This window comes from Dermacentor andersoni, chromosome 1, assembly GCF_023375885.2.
Source record: "Dermacentor andersoni chromosome 1, qqDerAnde1_hic_scaffold, whole genome shotgun sequence".
Classification (NCBI taxonomy): domain Eukaryota; kingdom Metazoa; phylum Arthropoda; class Arachnida; order Ixodida; family Ixodidae; genus Dermacentor; species Dermacentor andersoni.
In genome coordinates, this window is record NC_092814.1 from 380,082,492 (window position 1) to 380,107,082 (window position 24,591).

General features: G+C 46.4%; 1 protein-coding gene across 2 annotated transcripts in view; it reads left to right on the plus strand.

Annotated features, from left to right (window-relative positions):
* The first annotated feature begins 528 nt into the window (after positions 1–528).
* The window catches only part of LOC126518716 (uncharacterized), a 306,763-nt gene continuing 282,700 nt past the window's right edge, over positions 529–24,591 (plus strand). Inside the window, exons 1-4 of one of the 2 annotated variants that reach the window (XM_050168478.3) lie at positions 529–833; positions 4,398–4,510; positions 6,707–6,765; positions 10,940–11,080. In XM_050168478.3, coding sequence (XP_050024435.1) covers positions 792–833; positions 4,398–4,510; positions 6,707–6,765; positions 10,940–11,080 — 355 coding nt within the window. In that variant the 5' untranslated portion in view covers positions 529–791. Of the gene's footprint in view, positions 834–4,397; positions 4,511–6,706; positions 6,766–10,939; positions 11,081–17,055; positions 17,258–24,591 lie in introns of those variants that run through there. The other variant, XM_050168490.3, reaches the window with a different exon arrangement.

The window sequence follows — 24,591 nt, forward strand, 5'->3', positions numbered from 1 at the left end:
TCGCAGCCATTGAGCTACCTCTACGGGACCTCCGAAATTCGCCGCACCGAAATTCCGCCGACCATTTCAGAGCACTTTTTGCTGCTCAGAAAGAAACGCCTTTCCAGCCGAGCAACTCCCATCCCACGTCGCCGCCTTGGCCTCTCGGAAAACACTTGTTGCAGTACAAAGCTGCCCTGTGATTAGCCATCGAGCGCTCCAATCACTTTGCGCGGTCGTTTTCTGGTGTAAATGCGCTATAAATCCCCTATTATACTCCGTTGATTGAGGTGACCGATGCTTCAAGTCCGCCAAATCATCTTTTTCTAGAGGAAACTGGGGCAAAAGTTACGAGGCTTTCTGGCTCGTAAGTGTATTCTTTTATTGGCCTGCCGTTTTCGCTAATTATATGCCTAACATTACGACTGGCTCTTATCTGTCCTTACCATGATTTGCAACGTACCAACGCTTTTTTTTTTTTTGTGTGTGTGTGTGTGTGTGTGTGTGTGTGTGTGTGTGTGTGTGTGTGTGTGTGTGTGTGTGTGTGTGTGTGTGTGTGAATACGGTGCCTGCATCCCGAGCATAGCGGCCCAGGGCTCGTGCAAGGTGGCGTTGCGGGGTTCTCTCGCTTTGTTGGGCTTCGGTTGTCGCACTGACCGTTTCACGACTGTGGCGATCCCTCTCCTCCGCGGCTATCGCACCCCGCCAGCCGCGGGATTCGAGGTGCCTGCGGGAGAGTTCACAGAGGGCTGGACCGGCGGCTTCTGTTTGGGCGAGCGAAATAGCGGTGCGTTGCGATTGTCTTTGGCACGATGAAGTCCTTCTGCTGGAGACCACAGTTTGCGAGGAAAAAGGTCGGTACGTTGAATAATATGTGGCACTTGTGTACTAATATAGTGATTTGCAACAACGCCTCTCGGTGTGCTGCAATGCAGAAAGAAAGAAAGCGGTGAGATAGCGAGAAATGATGGGGGTCATGATATTTGCTTGCTTCGCATCTGGATGGTCTTTGCAAGTACTTATGGTCGCGGTTGGCCTGCTAAGTTAGCACAGTGTTGGTGTACGGCAGTCGAATTCACAAAGTATTTCGGTCGTGAGAACTAGTTACGATTGGCGGGTGCCTGATTTTATAACCGCACTGATTTCCGAACTGCTTTGTGAATACTGTGACAATCGTAATAGCTCTCACGAAGAAAAGCTTTGTGAACTTAGCACTAGAGCTTGCATCCTAAAACAGAAAAGAAATAAATAAAATAACCGCTGTTCGGCTAGAATTGTTCTTAAGCCAATCAAAATTATGTACATACTATTAAGGAAGGCGGATGGCCAATAGTAAGGAGCGCTTACCAACGAAAAGCTTTATAAATTTGGTTATTTAGTTTGTTGAATTATTCGCGCGTTAAATTTGGAGTTTATTCTATTGTTATTGCTCAATTGCTCGCATACATTCTTATGCTTTTATTTGTACAAGTTTTCATCACATCATTCATTCGTATGTTCACTAATTCCATTATTTAACTAATTCATGTTTACTTATGAGTTACAATCAGCCGCACAGCTCAACGGCTATGGCGTACGTTGCGTCGAACTAATGCTGTGAGTCTAATGCTAATTCTTTGTCATAATCTAAAGTAAACGTTGGGAAGGTCAGCAGAGTGATAAAACTGTAGCACGCAGCGTTGGAGTTGCACGGCTCATGTGAGTAAGAAGCAGAACATGGCGAACACTATAGCCGTACTTCTTCGATGGAGGCTTTTCGGAAGGGCAGTGCAATGGCAAAAAAGGGACTGTTGTAATGACGGTAGGTCTGCGCGCGTGGAAATATGATGTGTCGTTAATAGCTTCAAATAGGGAGGCGGCCACGTGTGAAACCTCCCTATTATTCTTATTAGGGTATGATTAAGATTAAGAGATTATCGTTATTAAGGATAGACGCTCGCTACAATTCTCAATAAATTATGCTTCAAAACTTAATCTGAAACTTGGACGCAATTGTAAGCGAGAGGGTGAAGATCGCTTGAGCATGGCAAGCATGTTCATGCTCATGGGCAAGCTCGCTCATGGGTGAGCATGCGCACTTGCTAAGTATTTCGCAGCAAACAAGCGCGCCGGTAGCTCAGTCGCCTCGCGTAGCGCACGTGCAGGTAACCGAGAAGATCAAGGCGGATTGCCCGATGACGTAGGCAATAGAGCGATCACTATTTGCTTGCGTCATCATGGCTCGTCGTATCAGCTCACGTCCGTTAGAAATATTTTCCTGACGCGAAGGTGCGCTAATACGTATACGGTTATTCAAAATAACTTCACAGATCCCACGTAATGTGTGAGTCCATGTTAATGTGAAGCATTTGCCTCCGCAACACACGGGAATAACTGTTTATTAAATGTTTGTTACTTAAATACCAAGTAATGTGGGGTGGGCGTAAGATATTCGGGAACAACAAAGGTTGATGTACTCAACATGCATGTTTGTGACAGCACTCTAAGCACGCTTGGTGCATTGAAAGACACCTTATTAACGTGTCGACGTGCTTACGCAACGAGTTCGGCATGTTTATGTTGAGATATTCTGGATGGCGATGTCATGCCGGGTTGAGGAGAGTGAGTAGCGGCGTACAGATTGAAGAAGAAAACATAGCAGTGGATCTTCAGTCTGTGAAGTTCTCTTGCGAACGCATGATCGATGACACCGCATTGCAGTTGGTATTGTCGTTTCAAGTATCCCGGCAATTTCTACCGTGTATTTTCCCGTTATTTTAGCTAAACGAGCACGGTTTCTCTTACTTCACGGTGGTCGTTTTTAAGTTTGATGCAATTTTTTTAATATTGCCTGTAGCAGATGACGTAATTCTTCTCCTCGAGCTGGACTATTCGAAGAGGTGGACATTACTAGCACGACAAATCAAAACACATGTCCAACGAATTAACGAAAATTCACTAATTAACTTCATCATTAATTACTTTAAAGAACGTATTGCAATTTATGAATTGTAGCATGTGTGCTTGCAAGAAGCATCTACTTGAAGTTAATTTCCAGGTTGACACCAGTTTTGAGATATTATTTCCCAAAGTGTGGAGCGGGATACGTGGGCGTTCAATTTACTTTTTGTGACTGAATGCATAAAAGAGCGTTTTGTTAAAGAAAGTAAGTGTAAGAACAGTGCATTTTTACGGCAAGTTTGATGGCGCATATCTCCAAAGTGGCGTCATTCTGGAAGTTCATTCCAATTGGATAGGCCTTGCAAACTCACCGGCTACAATTCGTAAATTGCAATTTGTGCCGTAAAGTAACTAATCCTAAATATAATTAGGGTTTTTTGTTAATCAGTTGATTATGTGTTTCGATTTCTCGGGCAAATATGATGTCCGCCACTCTGAATAATCCAGCTCAAGGACTAGAGTTATATTATTTACAACAGGCTATTTTTAAAAATTCTGTGGAACCTAAAAATGATCAGCCGGTATATGTGAAGGATCAAGTGCGTCCGTCGCGCTCTTTCACGACGAACGCCCCAAAGCGGAGGCCATCTTAAAGACAGAGAAAAGCATCTTTATTGCAACACGCAGTCTGGTGCTCTTACTGGTCCCGGACGGCTTTGGTTCACTTACGGTTTCCTTGTAGAGAAGTTGGAGAGATCGCAGGGGGACTGAACCAGCCCTTGAGTGTGGCGTATACATGTACATATGTGGAGCGGCGATACCTCTGAGAATGGTTGTGAAGGATGCCTGGGGAATTAGGCAACCTAATAATAATTATGTCGGAAGCATGGTGGTTATGGAACGTTTCCGGCTGCGAAATTGCTTCCGGCACACGTATAATTTGCAAAAGCATTGCCTTCGACATCTCTTTCTCTAAGGAAGCGGTCGCCGGACACTGAATTTTGTCACCACCTATGTGTTTGTCGTCAGGTCAGCCCCCACAGGGTTCGCACGGGGGTGCATTGGCTAGCCCTTCGTAGGAGCACGTGGGTGAGGTCATTCTAGAGAACGCCTCCTCGAGCGATGCTTGATACGGCGGACCAGTGCGCGAAGGGATTTGTAACTGCAGGATAAGATGGCAAGAAACTAAGAGGTGATGAAAAATAACGCGGAAGCGCTTGATTCTCGAATAATGCGCATTAGCGACCGCCGCCTGTTCGCCATCTATATTTAGGCGAAACACTGTGGTTCTTGGTAGAGGGCCAATTTGTCGTCCCTTGCGTTAGCGTCAAATAAAGTTTAGAGGCAAAACAACAAAATAAAAGTAAACTTCGGTCCTGCTCCTCGAGCTTCGTATTTTTTTTTCTTCTTGCTTTTAAGGGATTTCTTTTTCTTGCTTTCCACTTCGCGCAATGAAACACAACAGCGTTAAACCAGTAGCGGCGTGTTCTCCGAAGGTATAGCAGTGCATTTACTCGCGCGTCTTGATCTCGCCGCAGGTTCTGTTCTCAGGCGAGGACCTCCAGTCAAACGCCGAGATGAGCAGCCAGGCCAAGATCCGCAGAAAGAAGCAGACGCTCGAGAAGATCAGCATGCCCAACTACAGCCAGAAGTACGCACGGCCACAGCACCACACTCGCGGCAAAAAAAAAAAAAAAAAGAAGAAAGAGTCGAGGCATCCGCAGTACTCGCCGCCTCGCCAGCTTCGTTTAAGTACTAAATTCAAGCTCCCACATTTACTTTATTATGGCTAGAAGACCAGCAACGTTGATGTGTGTTCGGCTCTGGCGAAATTAGAAGCACGCTAAAGGATTGGATGAATATATATATATATATAAGTAACGAAGGTCTCGACACACATATTTTGCATACTCAAGAAGTGCCCGAGCAGTAACGCAGTCAGCAGTAACGAAAGTCACTCAAGCGTGACAACGAAGCATACAGCTAATCGACTTTCGTATATTTGTACTTGAATCGTTCGAGTAATGTTAAATATACTGCTTGTTCCCGCGACGAGTGTGTAACGTTATCAAAAGTTTTTCGAGACAGAACTACAAGTTTTACTGATCAAGCTTGGAAACAACGATAGAGATCATGGCCCGTATTCACAAAAAGCTCTTACACTAGAATTGTTCGTGCGAATTCATCAATTCGCCCGAACAATTCTAGCGTAAGCTTCGTAAATTCTAACGATTCTATACAGGGTGATCCTTTTTAACTTTTATGGAATTTTTTAAAATAGGCTGTTGCGGATAACATAATTCTAGTCCTTGAGCTGGATTATTTAGAGGCGGACATTACTTGTATGAGAAATCGTGACGCATATTCAACTAATTAACAAAAATCCAGTAATTATCATTTGCATTATTTACCTTACGGCGCATATTGCAATTTACCAATTGTATCCAGTGAGTTTTCAAGGCGTATCCACTTGTAATGAATTTCCAGAATGACGCCAGTTTGGAGATATGCGCCATCAAACTTGTCCTAGTAGTGTACTGTTGTTCCACTTACTTTTTTTAACAGCTCTTTTATGCATTGAAGCACAAAAAGTAACACTGGAACGTCCATTTATTTCGTTCCGCACTTTGGGAATTAATATCTCGAACCTGGTGTCATCCTGGAAATTCCTTTCAAGAGGATACGCTTTGCAAGCTCACCGGCTATAATATGTAAATTGCAACATGTGCCGTAAAGTAATTAATTAGGAATTTAATTAGTGAATTTTTGTTGATTAGTTAAGTATGTGTTTCAAATTCTGGTACTAGTAATGTTTGCCTCTTCGAATAATCTAGCTCAAGGACAAGAACTATACTGTGTGCCACGGGCCATTTTAAACAATTCCAGAAAACTCAAAAATGATCACGCTGTATATAAGCTTTGTGAATTCGGTTCACGTAGCTTTCGAATTTACAAGAGCAGAAATTCAGCTCTGAAATTTTGAGTCATTAAGATAAAGCTTTGGGAAATTCAGAAATTTCGCTCGCAAGTGCTCTTCGTCATTCGCTGGCCACAACAACTTGTCAAATATGTCCAGCATCAGGGCCCGCAGGTATTGACGAAAACGTTCTTAACTTGGAATCATTCGTAAGAGAAAGTTCTTGCCAATCCTGGAGTTGGACATATTAATAGCGAAGGCAGTCAGCCAGTGGCAAAGAACATTTATGAACAAAAAACTTCGTGAATTTCGCACCCCTGCGCCTGTATTCGCAAAAGATATGTTACGCTAAAATGGTTCGCAAGAGTAAATCGCAGTAAATGAATAATCAAATGAATGAATTATTGCAAAGGCGGCCAGCCGACGGCAAAGAGCGCTTACGAAAAAAAAAAAAAGAAAGCTTCGCGAATTCGGCCTCTGAGTCTAACACCAGTTTCCAGAAATACGGACTGAAAGCGTACCGTGAAATGTATTGTTGATCCAGTGAACAGGGCCCCCTTATTCGCAAAACTTTCTTACGCTAAACGCGTTCGTGCCAGCCAATAGTGGTGTAGGACACATTATTAGCGAAGGCGATCACCCAATGAAAAACAGCACTTACGAACGAAAAGCTTTGTTAATTCGGCTCGAGTATCGGCACTACGCCTTTAAAAAAAGAGTCGTCACAAAACAGGCGGTACGTAACAGATTTGACAGATGCGCGTGTGCGCACTCCTCCTGATTCCGCGAATGATGAGCGGCACACGTTCTTTATGTCATCCTCTACACTTCGACACGGGGCATTTGCAGATGCGCATTGATTCGGCTTTGATAAAGCATCGTTGACAGCATTGCCAGTGCGGACGCTCATGCACCTCTTACGTAACGCAGGGACCCGAAGACCTTCCGCACCAGTATGCACATGGAAGTAGTCGAAGACAACGATGAAGGTCAGCGAGCTTTCTTTTTTTTTACTTCTGCGTGAGCCTTATTACTTTGCTACTCATTCCTACTTTTCATTCATGCTATAGCTTTACTCTGTATTTTCGCTTATATTTTTTTCCCACTGCAACCCGATTTTGGCCTCTCCCGCACAGTGGATCCGCGCCGTTTTCGGAGGATATCACCACCATCATTTAATCAGTGTTGTTGTTCTTGTTATTATTATTATTATTATTATTATTATTATTATTATTATTATTATTATTATTATTACGTGCAGTAAAATTATTCAGTACAAATCCGCAGACACTGGTGGTAACATGAATTAGCATGCATGCCTTTTTTGCCGCGCGATCATTCGACTTTCGAGGGTTGGTGCAAAGCAACCCATAAATAACTAAATAAATAAAGTTAGTTAGTTAGTTAGTTAGTTAGTTAGTTAGTTAGTTAGTTAGTTAGTTAGTTAGTTAGTTATGGAAACCTCTATGGCAATCACGGTAGTGTGCCTACATTAGTTCTATTTCGACCTAAGCACGCATAGCAGCATGCTTGGGTCCCTCTTGTCGAGACTTTTATTGTAACGACTCGGGCCCTGTAGCCCAGTGGGGCAGATATTTCGCAGCGCGGACACGTGCGTAGCAGTTGGCGTGCTGTGGCTTGTCGCAAGCGACACTGGTCATGTCCAGTCAAGGTATTGGGCTTCAAACTGTGCACTGCTGTGCCGGCGCCCAGGTCGTGGAGTGGCAAGCGTTACCGGAGTGGAATGAGGAACAGAGAATCTGCCACTTCGCCTGAATGTTAGCAGCCGCGGCCCGCCTGTGTCCCACTCGTCATCGTCCGTTGTAAAGAGCATGTACACGCGTGGCGACAGTTAGCGCATGCTTAGGCCAACCTCTCCATTTCTCCAAGAGGACTCTTGCCGAAAAGGGGCGAAGCACAAGTGCTAAAATACAATACGATACACAAAGGATCACACAGATACACGGCGCTACCTACGTGCTCTTTGGGCTTCCGTACTGCCTTTCGGCACGGTTTTCTTTAGAGCGCAGCTCTTAGGCGCCCGTCCTTGCATTGAGCGTCGGCGTCATCGGCGTCCCTCGGCGTAATGGAGCGAACGAGCGCAGCGAAGGATGAAATAGCGAACGCGGGGCGCAGCAGGGGATGAAAGATGGCGAGAGCGAAGAGAGCGCGAGGAGGAAAGCGGGGGAGGAAAGTATGGTGAAAGGGTGTGGAGGAAAGCTCAGTGCCGCACGAGACGTGCGTCACGGCGGCGACTGGGCATGCGTCGTGCGCGTCCACCGGTGCCATATACGGAAACAAAGCGCTGGTGTGGGACCCACTGCGCATGGGCTACTTCGCCTACGCCGCCGCCAGAATGCGCTCCACGCGTTACCGTGTTGACGCTTTCTTTCTGAACAATGAGCGACGCGACCTGTGGGAATGCTTCGTCGGCCGCTGCTGCTAAACGAGCTGTCCCGAGCAGAGGCTCAGCGCTGCCGCCGAGAGGACCCTGTCGTTCAGAATCAAATTCCTTGCCACAATATATTGCGACGTCAAAACACCTAAGCAGCTGCGCTCAAAATTCGCATTAGGGAGTATCGTAGTCGTTGGTGAATTAAAATTTTTTATGCAAAAGCATTATATGAGCCATTGCGCGAAAATCCGTCGACGTAGTCGGCGTGACCGAAAGATGGTACCAAGAATGGCCGACTGCAGGAAGAGCAAAAACACGTCAAAAACTGCTCGATTGCCGTCAGATTTGTCAGGGAGATTCCTGTAAACAAAGCAAATTAATGTTTTTGAAAATACAATTTTGTAAATTTCTGTCTAAGTGCGAGACGAGCACTCTTCCCCAACCACAAGGCGGCTCCACGGTTTTCGTTGACTAAAGGTGTGCCTAGTGCGCCATTGCACACGTCAAGTCGCAGCCACCTGGCTGACTGAACGTGTGTGGCCTTGTGCGTTCGTCCTTGGGCACGTGACGGCGCAGCCTGTGGGTATAGGAGGTGGCGCCACGTCGTGAGCGTATAAAATGGGTTTATAAAATGAGTGCATAAAATGAATGTATAAAATAAGAAGCATTAATGTACAATTGAACGCCGCTGAGCGGTCCTGTCGTGTTACGAACTCCTCGCGAACGCGTTGAGACGCTTGGCGCGTTTTCACTTGGCCTCACCGAGGCGCAGTTAGAACGCAGGCGAGAGCTTGCACGGACAAGGAACGCGCGGTAAAAACAACGTTTCCCCGAAGGCACTATAAGGCTTTCGCATTCCCCCACGCAAGCAGTCTTAAGTGTCTCTGCCAGAGCTTTTTCTTGCCATAGCACGGTGGTTCGTTGCAGCGACTGCAACAAACAGAGTTCGCGTCACTGCCCGAACACGTCTTTCAGTGACGCACAGCACTTTGTGTACATTGAGTTGGTCGTACATTGGCGGATACCTGTGTTTAATCAACCAGCCGTAGCGATATTGACGTGTTAGCAGATCAGGAGTATAGCACACGCAAAGAGCAGTGGCACACGAGGATGACGAAGCGACCATGCACAGTGCTACTCGAATATCTTCACGCGTTCCTGTTCCTGCTTCACCTGTTGACCAGCTGTGTGTTCACCTTCACTGCGATAAGCAGTTACGAGGTAGAGAATGAGCTTCGTCCTTCCTTCCTTAGCGCAAGCGACGCGGGGATCCGATTACGTAACCCCCGAAAAGTCGCGCAGGCACTCTGTCTAAGCAGCCAAAAGAGTAACATTACGCGGCAGGACACCCAGTGCAGAGCCCGTATATTCACAATACGCGCTTACGGAAGAATTGTTCGTAAGAGCGAATTCCAACCAATCATCATATTATTGGCGAAGGCCGTCGGCCAATGGCAAATGTCACAAACGAAAAGCTTTGTGGATTCAATCCCAGTAGCCGAATTCACGAGGCTTTTCGGTCGTAAGGGCTCCATGCAATTGGCCGGCGGCCTTCGCCAGTAATGTCTAACCCCAGAGTTGGCTAGAAGTCGCTCTTACGAACAATTCTAGCGTAAGCGCGCATTGTGAATGCGGGTGCAGACTTGTTCGTATATGCACGTGTTGCGACGCGCACTTGTTTATCCGGTGACGGCATTTCACCGGCTAACAAATGTTGAAGGTCATCGTGCAGCTCAAGACGCGCCTTTCTCTATCGGAAGTTTGTCGAATGTTACCGCTGGATTTATCTGTTATCTATGTTGTAATCTATGGTGTAATCAGGTTGCGTGCACGACGAGAATATTGGTGCACATTCTACAACTGGCCAACCGTGGTTGCTTAGTGGCTATGGTGTTGGGCTTCTAAGCACGAGGTCGCGGGATCGAATCCCGGCCACGGCGGCCGCATTTCGATGGCGGCGAAATGAGAAAACACCCATGTACTTAGATTTGGGTGCAAATTAAAAAAAAAAACCAGGTGGTCCAAATCAGTCCGGAGTCTCCCCACTACGGCGAGCCTCATAATCATATCGTTGTTTTGTCACGTAAAGTCGCATAAACTTAAGCGAGCACCAGCAATTACCCTCGAACGTTCAATGAGTCATGCATAAATAGCCGACGCGTCTGATGCGCACTTCAGCAGATTTTCGGCGACCGCCGACTGTGCTCGCCATTTTTGTTGTGCTCTGAGTGTAACTTGTTTTTCTGGGCCAATAAAATTGTTTTTCGCCCAACGAAGAGTTCGTGATTCACAGTTTGTGCTACTATGTTGTTCATCGTCACTACAACGTGGTAGTATGTTTTCTTTTTTCTGGTCCCCACCAACTTCTTTACCAAACCCCCGCACTGGGCAAGCACCATTAATTGGGGAACAAGAATAAGAAAATATCGCAAATGGGAATTTTAATAATTGCAGCTTATGGATGTCGTATGTAGCAGGTTGCTGTTTATTCAGAGAAAGGTAATAAAACAATTTTACTAACGAGGAGTTTATCGCGCGTAACAGCTTATCGCAATGAGTGAAGCAAAAAGAGCAGCGGTGTCGTTCGTGTAGAGACCACTGTACTTTTTAAAGATCTTGTACAGTGCGGATATTATTATTATTATTATTATTCTTTTACGTGTGATCGTGAAATGCGTAGATCTTCCATCGCCTTTTTGTTCTGTTGTAAAGGAGGAACAAACTTGTTCGATCAATCAATCAAACGTTGCTTTCCCGGTGGTGCGCAGGCGCGCACGACACGCAGCCGCCCTCGGAGAACGCGAGCACCATCGTGATCCAGACGACGCCCAAGAGCCCCGACGGAGCCCGGGGCACGCCCACCGCCGAGCAGCCACACGAGCAGCGGGACAAGCCGGCCAAGCCCGGCGGTGAGTAGCGGCTCAGCAGCGGCGTTCGCCTTCAATGCAGGACGCGCGGGTCTTACATAATAGAGTAAGAGAGTATTTTACGGGAAACGGGAGGTCGTTTGCCTCGCCGCATGCGCCTGGCATGCTATTGGCGGCGGTGATACGCGCAATTACTTATTTACGCATAGCACGCGCGATGTACAAACACACACTAAAGTGGTGCTATAGACAGAGACTGTAGTGTGTAGGGCAGGGTCTCAAGGAGGAGCCACTAAAGTCACTGGAGGCTCCAGCCGCTGAAGCACAAGGTTGCTGTTCTCACGCTGTATATATACATGCCTCGTTCGGATTAACGTACCCGGTTAGTTGGCCTTTTGTTCGTGGCTACTACAGGGAGGAAAAGGATGCCCGCTAGTCGAACTTATCGCGCTCTGCACAACTGTTCTGATAATGGGTCATTGAGCCAACGTCGTTTGACACAGTCTGTCATTGTGTTTCCCGGCAAATCAACGGCAACACGGCCTGTATATGCCTTGCCTTTGTCCGTTAGCGTTGTGTTGGTGGCTAACGTAGCTATATATATCGCAGGTGCTTGAGCTAAGCATTTCGGAATAACGCCCACGAGCTTCAGTGAATGATGGCGTTTTCTTGCCTTTATTGCACTGTGCGTAAATGGGATGAAATTCCCACTTCTTACGTGTTCCTCCAGCTCTGGATCGATACGCCCGTTCGCAACGGTGCCACCAACTCCCATAGGCTTGCAAATTTCCTCCGTAAAGCCAGTTATGACACGTTTGCGGCAAGTGACGCCGATCGACGGGCTCCTATCCACGCGCAATTACAACAAGCTGCCCGATAGCGGTTGTGCTTGCAAGGTGCACAAGCAAGGTGTACTTGCGTGCACGCAAGTACACCTTCATTCAGCGAGGCACGCTCGGCCGGTGTGCCGCTGACGAGGCACTTTGGATGGACGGCCTTCCTCCGGTTGCCCCGGAACATACGGGACCGCTCTTCTCCGCGTGACAGAAAGAAAAGAAGCAAGGAGCGCGAGGAGGGTGCCATGGTAAGGCGACATGTCGCGGATGTTCGAGTTGTTCCTTCACGAGTAGGTCTTTGAGCTGCCAGGAAAACTTATACTTTGATCCTGAAAAAAAATTATCACGAACGCAATCATGAAGCAAAAGCAGAAAAAGAAAAGATTTTACGGGCAGTAGGGAGGAGTTACGGTGACTTTGTACCAACGCCGTGCACGCGTATATTGCATCACGCGTGGTGAAAGCGTGACAAAAGCGCGCGTGGCGTCTGTAAGCATTGTTGCAGCTCTTCGAGGAACCGAAGCAACTTCTTCCCCATATCCGCGCACGCGATCATGGTGCTGCGTGCAGCGAGCTAAACGTGGCACCTACGGCCCGTCCTGAAATGACGCTAATTGCATGACAATCGCCGACGGATCGGTGGGCCGGAAGAGTTACATCTGTAGGAGCTTATTATCAGTATAGTACTTAATATGAAAACATGCATGCACACAGAGAGAAATAACCGGGGAAGGAGCAGGCTAGCAACTGCCACCGACAGGGACGCAAAGCTTGCCTACTCTTTAGGAAGGAGGGGGCTAGGAAAGTAAGTTGACAATAAGGAGAAGGAAATTCAGCAATATGGCAGCTAGGCCACAAAGACTAAAGTAAAGCAAGGCACACAGTGCGCAAGTAGGAACAGAAAAAAGAAAACACACAGGTCGCACTAATTACAGAAGCATGTAAAAAGTTAATGAAAATTACGCTAAAGCGTATACCACAGAGAACGTATGCAGCGCGTGGAAGCTTATAGCGATTATTTTATAGAAGCGACAAGTACCAAGTGGGCTTCTGAATTTCGTCTTTGTCGATATTTTATGCCTGTCCGTGACGTAACGGCACAATTCCCCCTTAGTTAATGTTTTCTTCGTTTTTTTTTTTTTTTTGTTATAGTAATTTTATGGCATCTACCTCATCATTATAGTCCACGTCAACAATTTAAGGGAACAGCATTTCATATAGGGGTACAGCACCACATCTTAATACGAGGCAGTGTCTTTTTCTTTTTGTACTATACAGATCTGTCATTATTATTTTTTAATGGCTATAAGCGTACCGGAAAGAATTTCTTTCAGATGAGTTGCTATTGTAGGATACAAATTTAAAAAAAAATAACAGCAGTTGGCAACCAAGGCACACGGACCGCGGGGGGTTGTTACTCCGCCAGCCAATCATAGAAGCAAACAAAATCGTCGTCGTGGGACCATTTCAAAATGGCCTCGTACTTGATAACTGAATCGTCTGCTGTTCTTGAAGAGTCTTTTCGTCGGCGGAAGCGATGAGGTGTGCAACAGACACGGACAAAGTGTATGGAGTCTGGGCATTTAACTCGTCAAAAGTCAGCGGTACAGTTGATTTCACTGCTGACCTCATTTTACTCATGAAACTTCACTGCCAAATGAAGTGAAACTTGACAATAAATAGTTGCAGCGAAGCATGCGTCTTATTTCAGTTCAATAAAGAATTAGGCTTTCATCGTTCCACTATAATAGACGACTGAAAACGTTCAAAATTACGCGCTTATAATATTTTCGTGGTGACCGCCTCATTTAGATAACCGAGAAAGTTTGAAGTACGAACTATTTGCAGCCTCGCGGAGGAACAGTGGCTGTCGGTTATGAGGCCGTGGGCGGGGCTTCACTGCAGACCTGAGTTGTATCCGAGTATAGGCGATGCGGATATATACTGGGCCACGCTATTGGCGTAAACTTGATGAGTCTAATATTAACATGTTATCTATCACTTTATTTCGAGGCCATATATTCATATTTTAATCCATTTCCACCTTTTTTTTTTAATCTTCGAAGGCGCACCAAGTCAATACATTGACAGTCAAACTTCCACGCTCAATCCACGCAATATCGAAACCCAGTGCGCCGGGAGCGCACGAAAGCGCGCGCCGCTAACACGTCAGACGGAAACGCGTCCCGTGACGAAAAGCGTGACGGATGCGTGAATTACAACGCGTCGCGGCGGCTACCGATGTGGCGCGTTTTTGCCTGGCAAGCGTCTGCCGTGACGTGCCTTATCAGTGGCTGCCGCGAAGTGTCATCATTCAAACTTTGTCGCGCACTTCGTCTTCTTGGCACGCGCTCCGATTAGATATTGCATGGATGGAGCGTTGGCATTTGGTTGTGGATATCTCGAATTGCTTGCCATTTTCCACAATAAAAAATTGCCTATGCGTTAAAATACCACTCCTTCCAAGTTTACTATATAAACAGCCACCCCCGAGGTTCCAATAAAAAAAAATTAACGAACTTTATTTAATTGGTCTTCCAAAACTTGCGTTATTAGTGGCAAGGTATGTCCGTCTCACCAAACAATTCGTCTGAATAGACGCCACGTTCGCCACGCTAATAGCTGTCTTACATATTTTAAAAAATATGTACAGTGTAAAAAAAAATTGGTGGACGCTTGAGCTTCGCCTTCAAGAGTGGAACGCGATAGCGTTATTGCACCCCGTTCGCACCGCCCACTCATTCGCTCGGCATGCTCTTGACAAGACGAAAGGGAGAAGCGGGCGAGTGGCGCGCCACCTGTAGGGGCAGCGCCGTACATTGCGAGGAGGGGGTCTTCTGTGTTTGCCGCAAGATGGCTCTGCGTGTGCGCCAAGCGCAGAAGAAATGTAGCGGAAACGTACTTCGCTACTCGTTTAGCTGCGACTTCTGTAATTTACATGCTCATAATTACCGATATACACCGCAGTATAACTTTCTACGGCACGTTTCTAAGGCAACACCGCATTCAGTAGAGGCGCTTTTGTCCCGTTTGAACCATCGAACTCATGGCTGAGTGGTAGCGTCTCAGACTCACACTCCGGAGAAAAAAAAATGCATTAGAGCAGTAGTTAATCTATTCTATGATGCACTAAATGCAGAATTGTTTAAGCAGAGTGCAATAATCAAAATACGTACACAAGCATGTATAAATATCGGCTAAGTGTTGTATTTAAAAAATCAGCAACCCGAAGAAATATGAACTGTCTACGCAGCCTAGCCCAGCTCGACAAAAAAAAAAACATTATTATAGAATAAGGTGCACTGAGGTTTGCTCCGTACACTTGCCAGAACAACGCTTGAAATTTCCACTTCCATCTCTGCTGAATTCGTATCACGTCGTCAATCTTGAGCAGTTCACGCGTACCTACCGTGCGATCCACAAAAGCTATCGAGCCTAGAAAGTGTTTGTATTTTATACGGTACCTGTTATTTGTTTGTTCGTTTTTCAGCAGCTGTGTATCATTTATTTCATGAATAACTGTATTTCAGTTATATATACTGTACCGAGGAAAGCATATGTCGTTTTGAAAAACACAAGTCCGCTTGTCGAAACGTTGGCTCCCGCTTTCACCTTGTTCTCGTTTTGCTCATCGTCTTCAGTTTGTCGCACAAGTGACATGCAGGGTATCCTCGTTTATCTGCCTATCACATGCGTTTGTATAACCGTATGTTTGCAATTTGTTTGTATACCAAGGCAGCAGCTCGTGTTGTAGCTGCTGTTGCTGCTGTCATGAAAATGGAGCAGGCACTGCGCTTCGTCAAGCTGTTGATAGCAGCTTTTTCTGCAGCTCCCCTTTTCATATCTGTAAGAAACAGAAAAAAATAAAATTATTTGACGACGATGATGATGTCCGCAGTGCGAAATACAAACGGGAGTTCAAACCTCCGAGTACTTCAACCGATTGGACAAGTTGCGTCCAATGAGCGTTCGGCACAATATAGTCATCATCCTTTAGCGCCGCCTCTAAGAGGACGAATGACTTATGTGCTTCACACTGTTTGTTCAATGATTTCTCAGAATTTTGAGTAGAGGAGCCCCAATGAATTTTCGCCACCTGATAAACCCACCATTTGTAGTCGTAGACTGATGTGTCGTTCGACCACGCTATCTTGAAAGCGCACTGCGCATATTTCTTCTACCTGCCGCGGTGACTTAGAGGGTATGACATCCGCCTATATGCTGAGAACAAGTTCTCACCAGGTTCTATTGTTCTTCAGTGGTTGCATATCGGTGGAGGCTACCGGCGTATAAGTACACCCGTAGCGAGATTCATGCGGTCATAATTGCAAGACATCGGGTGGGCAAAATTCATAAGGATCCCTCGTTTATACTGCGTCTCCAACAGCACAGGGGCAAATGCGGGATGGTTAAGTCTGCAGCAAATAACGTTGGTTATAATTCGTGGGATTTCATCCTCCAAAAAGTTCCCCACTTTAGATAGTTCCTGCTACGAATTCTGTCTCTGTGCTGCTTATATCATGTTGTGCGGTGGCTACATAAAAGGAAATTCGTGCGTGAAAACACTGAAGGGTTTATACGTTGAGTTGTAGCTTTTGCAAAAGGTACACTCACACGAGTGTTCAAATGCGCACAACGCGACACACACAATGAAGCGCGGTTAAGTACGCGCCGCTCGTGTTCACGCATCCTAACGAGAGCCCGCATCTCGCGTGCGTCGTAATCCGCCGGCGAGGGGGTACTTGCCCCCCCCCCCCCCAATTTTGAAAGCGGTCGCTTACGGCACTCATAGCCTTTTGTCCATGCATCATCTTGAGATTTTACATATAGTTGGAAGAATTAAATTCAAATTAAAATAATTTTTAATATATATATATATATATATATATATATATATATATATATATATATATAGAGAGAGAGAGAGAGAGAGAGAGAGAGAGAGAGATAGGGGAGAGAGAGAGAGATCAGATCGTTTTGCGGTTTGCCCTCCTCGAGAAATAGTAGGTGCGCCACTGCTCACAAGCCTTCAAAGTGTACGCAGCGGGGCTTCCGGACTTGCGCTTCCTGCCGGCGCGCGCTAAGCGAGTGACCGCCTCGCGCGCGCTCGCCGACAACAATAGGCGGATGCCTGGCGCGGCCGCAGAGAGACCTCGACATCGCCTTCGTCGCGTCGTGCGTACGTACACGCGTAGCGGTAAGCCGACGTCAACGCCGCGCCGGATGCGCCGAGAGGGCGCTCGCTAGCGTCAGCAGCCAAGCTGGGGGCGAGCGAGCCTTCTCCGCCTGTGCGATCTTGCGTCGTCGCAGCCGTCCCTCGCTACGACAAGCAGAGTGCGCGCCCTTGACCCAGGCTGCCACGCCGCCAGCCCCTTAAAGCAATGTAAGTGGCGACTCGGGTGCGGTCGGGATGCTGTCGCGACGGGCGAGCTTGACGTCGCCGCCAGAGATGCTCTTTGGCTTGCGGCCCTGGGGTGGTTGATGCCGTAACTGCGTCGTGACCTCGGTCTGGTTCTCACTGATGGCCACGAATGTCGCGCGCTTTCTGTGTAGCGCGCGAGCACGGACCGCACGCACGGCATCGACCGACGTCCGGTGGCTGCAGTTCGCGTCTGGCTGAAGCATGTCGACCGCTTGCTCAGACGTTGTGCTCACCGCATGGCTTTTTCTTTTTTGTTTTGGAATACATGTGTGAACGAGAGTTACTTGTGATATATGCGCCGGTATAATTCAAGAAGACCTGCTATTCGATTTCTTTCCGCCTGTTATTAATCAAGTTGACCGGTCAATCTCGGTAACTAAGAGAGTGTGTCGCTGCTGGAGCCAATAATGAAGATCATTTAATTATTGTAGAACTGTCCCATTACTCCCGAGCTTGCTAGACGCCGTGGAATCTTTGCGCAGCATCATTGTCGTTGTTGGTGAAGGAGTAGGAAGACGGAGAAGAAAATGCCGGCAGTTTAACCATGGTCAGCCCGGTTGGCACTGTGCAGTACACATTTGCCGTTGATATACAGAAGGTGTCTACGAGGGAGCCGCATATACGTTCTTTGCATGATTTTCATTTCGTCGTGGCTGACGCATGAGACAGCTTCAGCGAGTGTACACATCACCAGTAGTAGTTGCTGTGGTTGTGATGGTGTCCTGTGTCAAAGTGCACTCTGGGGATTGTCCAAGGATCGGTAGTAGGAACATAAGACATTCGAGCATATATATATATATATATATATATATATATATATATATATATATATATATATGTGTGTGTGTGTGTGTGTGTGTGTGTGTGTGTGTGTGTGTGTGTGTGTGTAAAAGAGATGGATTAAGTTAGTGTGTTGAAGCGGGCTGAAAAAAAACAAGGACATGGGTAATTGTTGACCCGTTCGGCTTATTGGGTGAGCGAGGCAGTGCGTTACAGCGCTTGCGAATGTGTAACAAGCACGCGTTAACGATGTCATTTTTCTTACTCTTTATTTCCTTATAGCCATTATTGCGATATATCGAGCTGCTTTGCGTAAAGAACAGTGAGAAGGTTGTCTTTACCAAAATTTTCTTGAGTGCGATTGGTCGGGCTCGTGATAAGCAAAAAGCAAGCGTACAAAAGAGCGACGCAAAAATAATGAGACGGACAACACAACCGCCGACTAACGGTCGGCGTTTGTGTTTTTTGTGCTCATATTGCGTAGACTTGGATTGCCCTTGATGCTCCTGGTTCGCTTTATTTGTGCTGGGCGACTACACACGTTAATGCAGGCTGCGGTCACGTAGCGTGCCACGTATCTTTTACAACCAGAGCCGCTACATTTCGCCCATGTCAGCGTTGGTACCCATGTCGCGGTCAATTTTCTCACCTGATTGGCTCAAGCAGGCTAGGTGACTGCTTGTCACCGCCCTCGTTTCGGAGGGGATGCGAATAAATCATCATCATATATACGGAATCGCTGCCCAATGCGTTTTTTTTTTTTTTTATGCGTTCAGAGTTTCGAGGGACTTGCGGTAAACGAGTATGGCGCATGCCGCATGCAGTCTCTTAAGACAGCGCAGCCGCGCTCACCAACCGAACAGCTTTAATTCCAGCCCAGCGTTCCCGATATGGAAGCGCCCATCGAGCGAAACTCAGAACGGTCTCCGTCGTATCCCCCCCCCCCCCACCCCACCCCGTGGGCGAAGGTCGCCAATGCGCTGGCATACAGCGCCGCACCGGCATATATACTTTAACCTACATTCAGGGCAGCAGAGCCTGCCCGTGTTTACGATCGTGTTAACGCATGGTGCATCTCTTGAGCTCGACATATGCGAGCAACGAAGAAAACCGACCTTCGCCGCACCTTACTGCGCACTCGCCGGGCACCCGCACATCCCTGCCCATACATCTTGGGTTGTGCTGTCGCTGGTATATATATGTCAGGCGCGACAGTCGGCCATTGTGTTTCCCGACTCTACGGACGATGCGTGTGCCAGGCGTGTAGCCGTTCATTGCAACCAAGTCCCCCCTTTCTCTAAGAGTGTCCCGTACACATACGGGCGGCCGTTCTTTAGCTGGCGCGCTATACATGTCTGTCTGGGAGCCAGGTATGAGACGGGGCTGCGAGCGCAAGCTGTGCCTTCAGCGGCGGCAGAAAGTGCGCTCTGCTGCGAAAGCGCACCGGCAGTTCAGACGTGTCTGGACCCGTTGCCAGGTGCCAGGTCCAGGTGCCTGGACCCGTTGACGCGCCCTCGGAGAAGTGCGGCTCCCGCGATGGAACAGTCCAGCTCTCCCAGGTGTAGGGGAGGGCGGGGTGTTCGAGCGAACTTGAAAAATATCGAGAAGGGGATATTCGCCGTGAGTAAGGAGTGCGTTTGGGGTCATTTCCCTAACGTGCCAGTTTACCCGGTCTATTCTCAAGGTAGTGTTGAACAGCGTCGTTGGGTGTAGTGTAAGTGCAGAAAAGGAGGTGACCGAGATTGCGGGCCTTGATGAGAACAGCTTCCGAAGGGTAAATTGGTTCAGACAGTGGAAGTATACTAATAATCTATCACTATAGATAGATGCTATTGCAGTGCACGCTTATTATGCAAGCAAATTACGCAGCGTTATGTTCCATTGTCTATAGAAAAGAGGAAATGCCCCATTCCCCCCCCCCCCCCCCCCCCGTTTTTTTATTTTATTTTTATCTTAAGGTCGATGAATCAGGTAAACACGTCACGCAACTAATTCATCCAGTCAACAAGAATTCCCATAGAAAAGCGCATTATAGTATACCCGGCAGTGATAATGTTATTGCATATGGTAGCAGTAAGCTACTTTGATGAAGCTAAAAGCCCATCACAACACTGGAACGGAAAAGGCGGAGCACGCATCCACGAAGCATTTCGTGTTCGCTATTTGCGAGAAGCTGTTCGTGAGATATTGTCCGCAAGAACACCAGGCAGTGTAATGGTAATAGCGAAAATGTATTATTATCGAAGGTGGTTCTTACGAAACGGTTCCTACGAAGGAAAAACATAGTGAATTCGAGCCCGCTCATGCCATGACTTTAGAAGCGTAACGACAGACGCACACTAAAAGGTGAAGAAGGAACACAACGCTACATGACAGTGCTCCTCCTGTGTGCGGATGTGTGTACCCACTTCTTTTTTTTGTGAGCGTCGGCTATTGCATTTCTAGGTTCTTGCTGTATCGACTAAATATAGCCCGACTCGCCATCTTTCGATCTTTTTCCTTTAGTATAAAAATTGAAAATGGTTCTAACTAATAAAGACGTATATAAATTTTAACAAACATTTACAATAAACTGCACGTTAAAAACAATGGTCCGTAAATTGACAAAAACGTCTTGATAAACGAAAGGTTTTGTGAATTTGGCCCAAGAAACTGTGGTATAAAAAGAATGACGCCTGTCTTTTAAACCAACATAGGAAATAAGTTGGAAGGTTTTAGAAGGAAGGGGACCCAAAGTTGGAGAGCATCATCGGCCAGGCGTACAAAAGAACCCAAAATGTATACAAAATGTTTTGGGTTTCTTGGGTGCAGAGAACCGCTTATTTATTTTATTTATTTAGTACCCACAGCGCCCATGCAGGCATAACAGCTGGGGGGGGGGGATACAGATAAAAAAAAAACAAGCATAAACATTGCAGGTTTGCATAAATTTGTGTAAGTGAACAACACATTATCATACGCCGACACAAAAGCACACAGCCAAGTGTGCTTTTCTGAGGACCCGCCGTGGTTGCTCAGTGGCTATGGTGTTGGGCTGTTGAGCACGAGGTCGCGGGATCGAATTCCGGCCACGGCGGCCGCATTTCGATGCGGGCGAAATGCGAAAACACCCGTGTACTTAGATTTAGGTGCACGTTAAAGAACCCCAGGTGGTCGAAATTTCCGGAGTCCTCCACTACGGCGTGCCTCATAATCAGAAAGTGGTTTTGGCACGTAAAGCCCCATAATTTAATTTTTTTTTCTGAGGGAGGATACGGTGGGGGGACGCTACTTCTACAGCTCCTAACTAATGCTCGATGAATTCAAGTGTGCGACAGTCAAGCGACAGACTTCGTTATAGACTGGTACTTTCAACGTACACGACGGTACACGGTCTTAATTCATTCTGCAGCATGCAAATACAACTGATTCGTGCATGCATGGTAGCCGAATCGACTATACAGCTTATCGCATGTCAGAGCACATTTAGCCGTCAGGTTTGGTCATTTACGACATGGGGGGCACGTATGTTGTCTCGGAGACAGGCTGTGTTCATGGAAATTTTCCTTGCTCTCGTTTCAACCGCACATACAGCAATCGTAGTTATTCCCAACGCCGCAACTTCGGCGTCCAGTTTTTCAATTGCTTTGTTATGTCAGTCTAAACGTCTATAACATCACTTCCTCGTTTCTTCTAGAAAGTAAAAATTAATCAACACTGGGTAGCACCACTAAGCGGCTCATATAAATAAATGCAAAAATAAAGAATGAAAGAAAGAAGCGCATATGTGCGAAGCTTTTATTTAAAAGTGCTTAGCTTCTTCACGTCTCGCCGCAGAGACAACCGCAGGCTCTCTGCTGAGCAATCATAACTGCTCTACTTCTGGGCTTCAATTTCGCAATTTCAACGTGTGGCCTAAAATTAGTAATTAAAAGTTAATTGGTATATTTAGGTAATTAGCGAATTTGTCGTAGAATTTTCACTTGCTGCAAATGTTGGCGCCAGCCACGTAGCGTATACCTGCAAGGACGGCAGGTGCATATTATGGGGTAGTTTTTAAAGCGAAGCCTTCTTTGCCCGCTCTCCCGGATTTAAATTCGCTGCATGGCTGCTGTTGGGTCAGTCGCTATCTCGGCGGCTATATTTGTGGATATGTATATGCAAAGGTTATATGTTCCCGGAATGAAACGACCGGTGATGTGTGGCTTATGTATAAAGATTTTTTTTTAGCTGCATCGAATTTTTAAAGACCTCCTGTGGCAGGTAGCTCAACTTTGATCATTGTCAGACTCGAATAGTCTGACATTACTTCCACGAGAAATAAAAATGCGCAGCCGACTAATTAAAAACATTTCAATAATTAACTTTATAGTAATTACGGCACATATTTGAATCTAACGTAATAGTTGTGCAGAAACCCGCAATGTGGAGAGAAGTAATTAATAAATGGAAAATGAGACATCCACCCAATCGTAGCAATTGCGACAAAGGAAACCCATCAAATTCCGGACCAGGACGAAGTTTTCTTCAACTGCGAGGCTTTTCTTTGGAGGAACCCGTATGGGTTTCCCTTGTAGTAGTTGCTACGATTGGGTGGATGTCTAATTTTCCCTTTCTTAAATATTTCAGTCTACAATTTGTAACTATAGTGAGTATGCAAGGCATATCGACTTAGAACAAATTCTGGCGTTGGTTTCAAGATTGCGCCGCCAAATTTGCATTAAGAGTGCGCTCTTGTTTCGCTTACTTCTTTAGGAGAACGCCGATGCATTTCATGGGACACCTTGAAAATTAATATATCAAAACTGCCGTAGCCTTGAGAATTCGTTCCAAACGGATATTCCTTGCTTGCTCACCAGCTACAATCCGTAGTTTGAAATATGTGCCGTAAATAAATTAATTGAGAACATTGCTATCGTAATTATGATAATTATTCAATGAAGCTTTTTTGTTTTCTCGTATCAGTAATGACCACCTCACTGAGTAATTTAGATCAACTGCTAGAATTATGCTATCTGCTACCGGCAATTTTTAAATATTCAGTCCAGCGAAAAACAACAAAAGAAAACAAAAACGTGTAGAACGTGTAGAACCCGTTATATGCTGACCAGTATGCGCACCTCTGTTGAGCGCAACAAATAATAATAACCTCCTACATAAAACCTAAACATATAACGTCACCCCTCAGGCATCTCTAAAGCACGCCGATTTGTTGATGGAATGCTTAATTATATTTCGCGGATTCTTTGATTTACTTTACTTTCCTTGGTTTACAATTATATATTTGTAAATGGCCCCGCTACTAGCCTTTGGCTAAGGGGCCATACAGTGTTTGCACACAATTTGTGCTAACCTTGGAGAAAATAAACTTGAAACTTGAAAGTTTAGCCGTTTAGTAAAAAAACATATGTGCCACTGCGAAGGCGCCCGATCTTGGTCAGTGCTCCAGAAATTGTATGTCCAACTGTGACGCAAGAAGCATTGAATGCCTACGTGTTGCTTGATACGTGTCGTACCTTTCTGTGAACACACCCGTTATCACCATTATTCCCCTCGACAAGCTTCACGCATCGCGTTCGTCCTCGGGACATTATGGCGTCTACGTCTCACGCTGTGCATCCAACTGTATTGGAGTTTGCGTTTCGGCATAGCCTGTGAGCGATGCAGCGCGGAAACTTAAAGATTGCATGGCAATAAAATTGTAACCTTTGTGGCGGGTAACCATAAACATTCTATGCGGTTGCACGTTGCATGTGGTGAAAGTAAACAAACTTGTACCCATCGCCGTTAGTTGTAAAGCAGTTAATTAACTGCTTTACTAAAGCTTCGCTTCACGTAGATTCCAGCATGTGTGTTGGATCTGCATATCTTTTTTATAAGGGTTGAGCACAAAAAAGAAACACACAGTAAAACACGGAGAAGCATGCGGAAGGGTAGACTTTGCGGAACGTCAGTGAAGCTGATTTACGCCCCGTTTCGATGGGGGCGAAATGCAAGAACGCCCGCGTGTTGTGCATTGGGTGCACCTTAAAAGAACCCTGCCGGAGTCGGCTACCGCGGCGTGCATCATAACAATCTTGGCTTTGGCATGCAAAAAAAGAAAATGGGCAATTGTCTCCAGGAAATGGCTCTTCCAAGGTTCAGTTGCGGCGACGGGAGCAGCTCGTTAAGTATATAGAAACCGATAACTGGAATGCGAAGGGCTGCTCGATTATCCCGACGATCAAGCGTATCGACAAGGCGAGATTCCAACGAGCGCACGGCTTTCGAGGACCTAATGCTTCCGGCATGCCACACAGCAACAATTCAGTTGCATAATTTGTTACTTTGAGGCACTGTAATTTCTTTAAACAATAACTAGTTCGGACCCTCGTAACCAGTAACAACTGGTGCGGCGGGCCAGGGAGACAGCAAGAGCCGCAGGAGCCCTGGACTAAGGGCGCCTCCCGCACTAGCAGAAAGACACCTGCTTGTCCTTTCTTTCTTTAATAAATGTTTTTCCTCCTCCTGACGTTATTCTGCTTAACTTCCCTGCC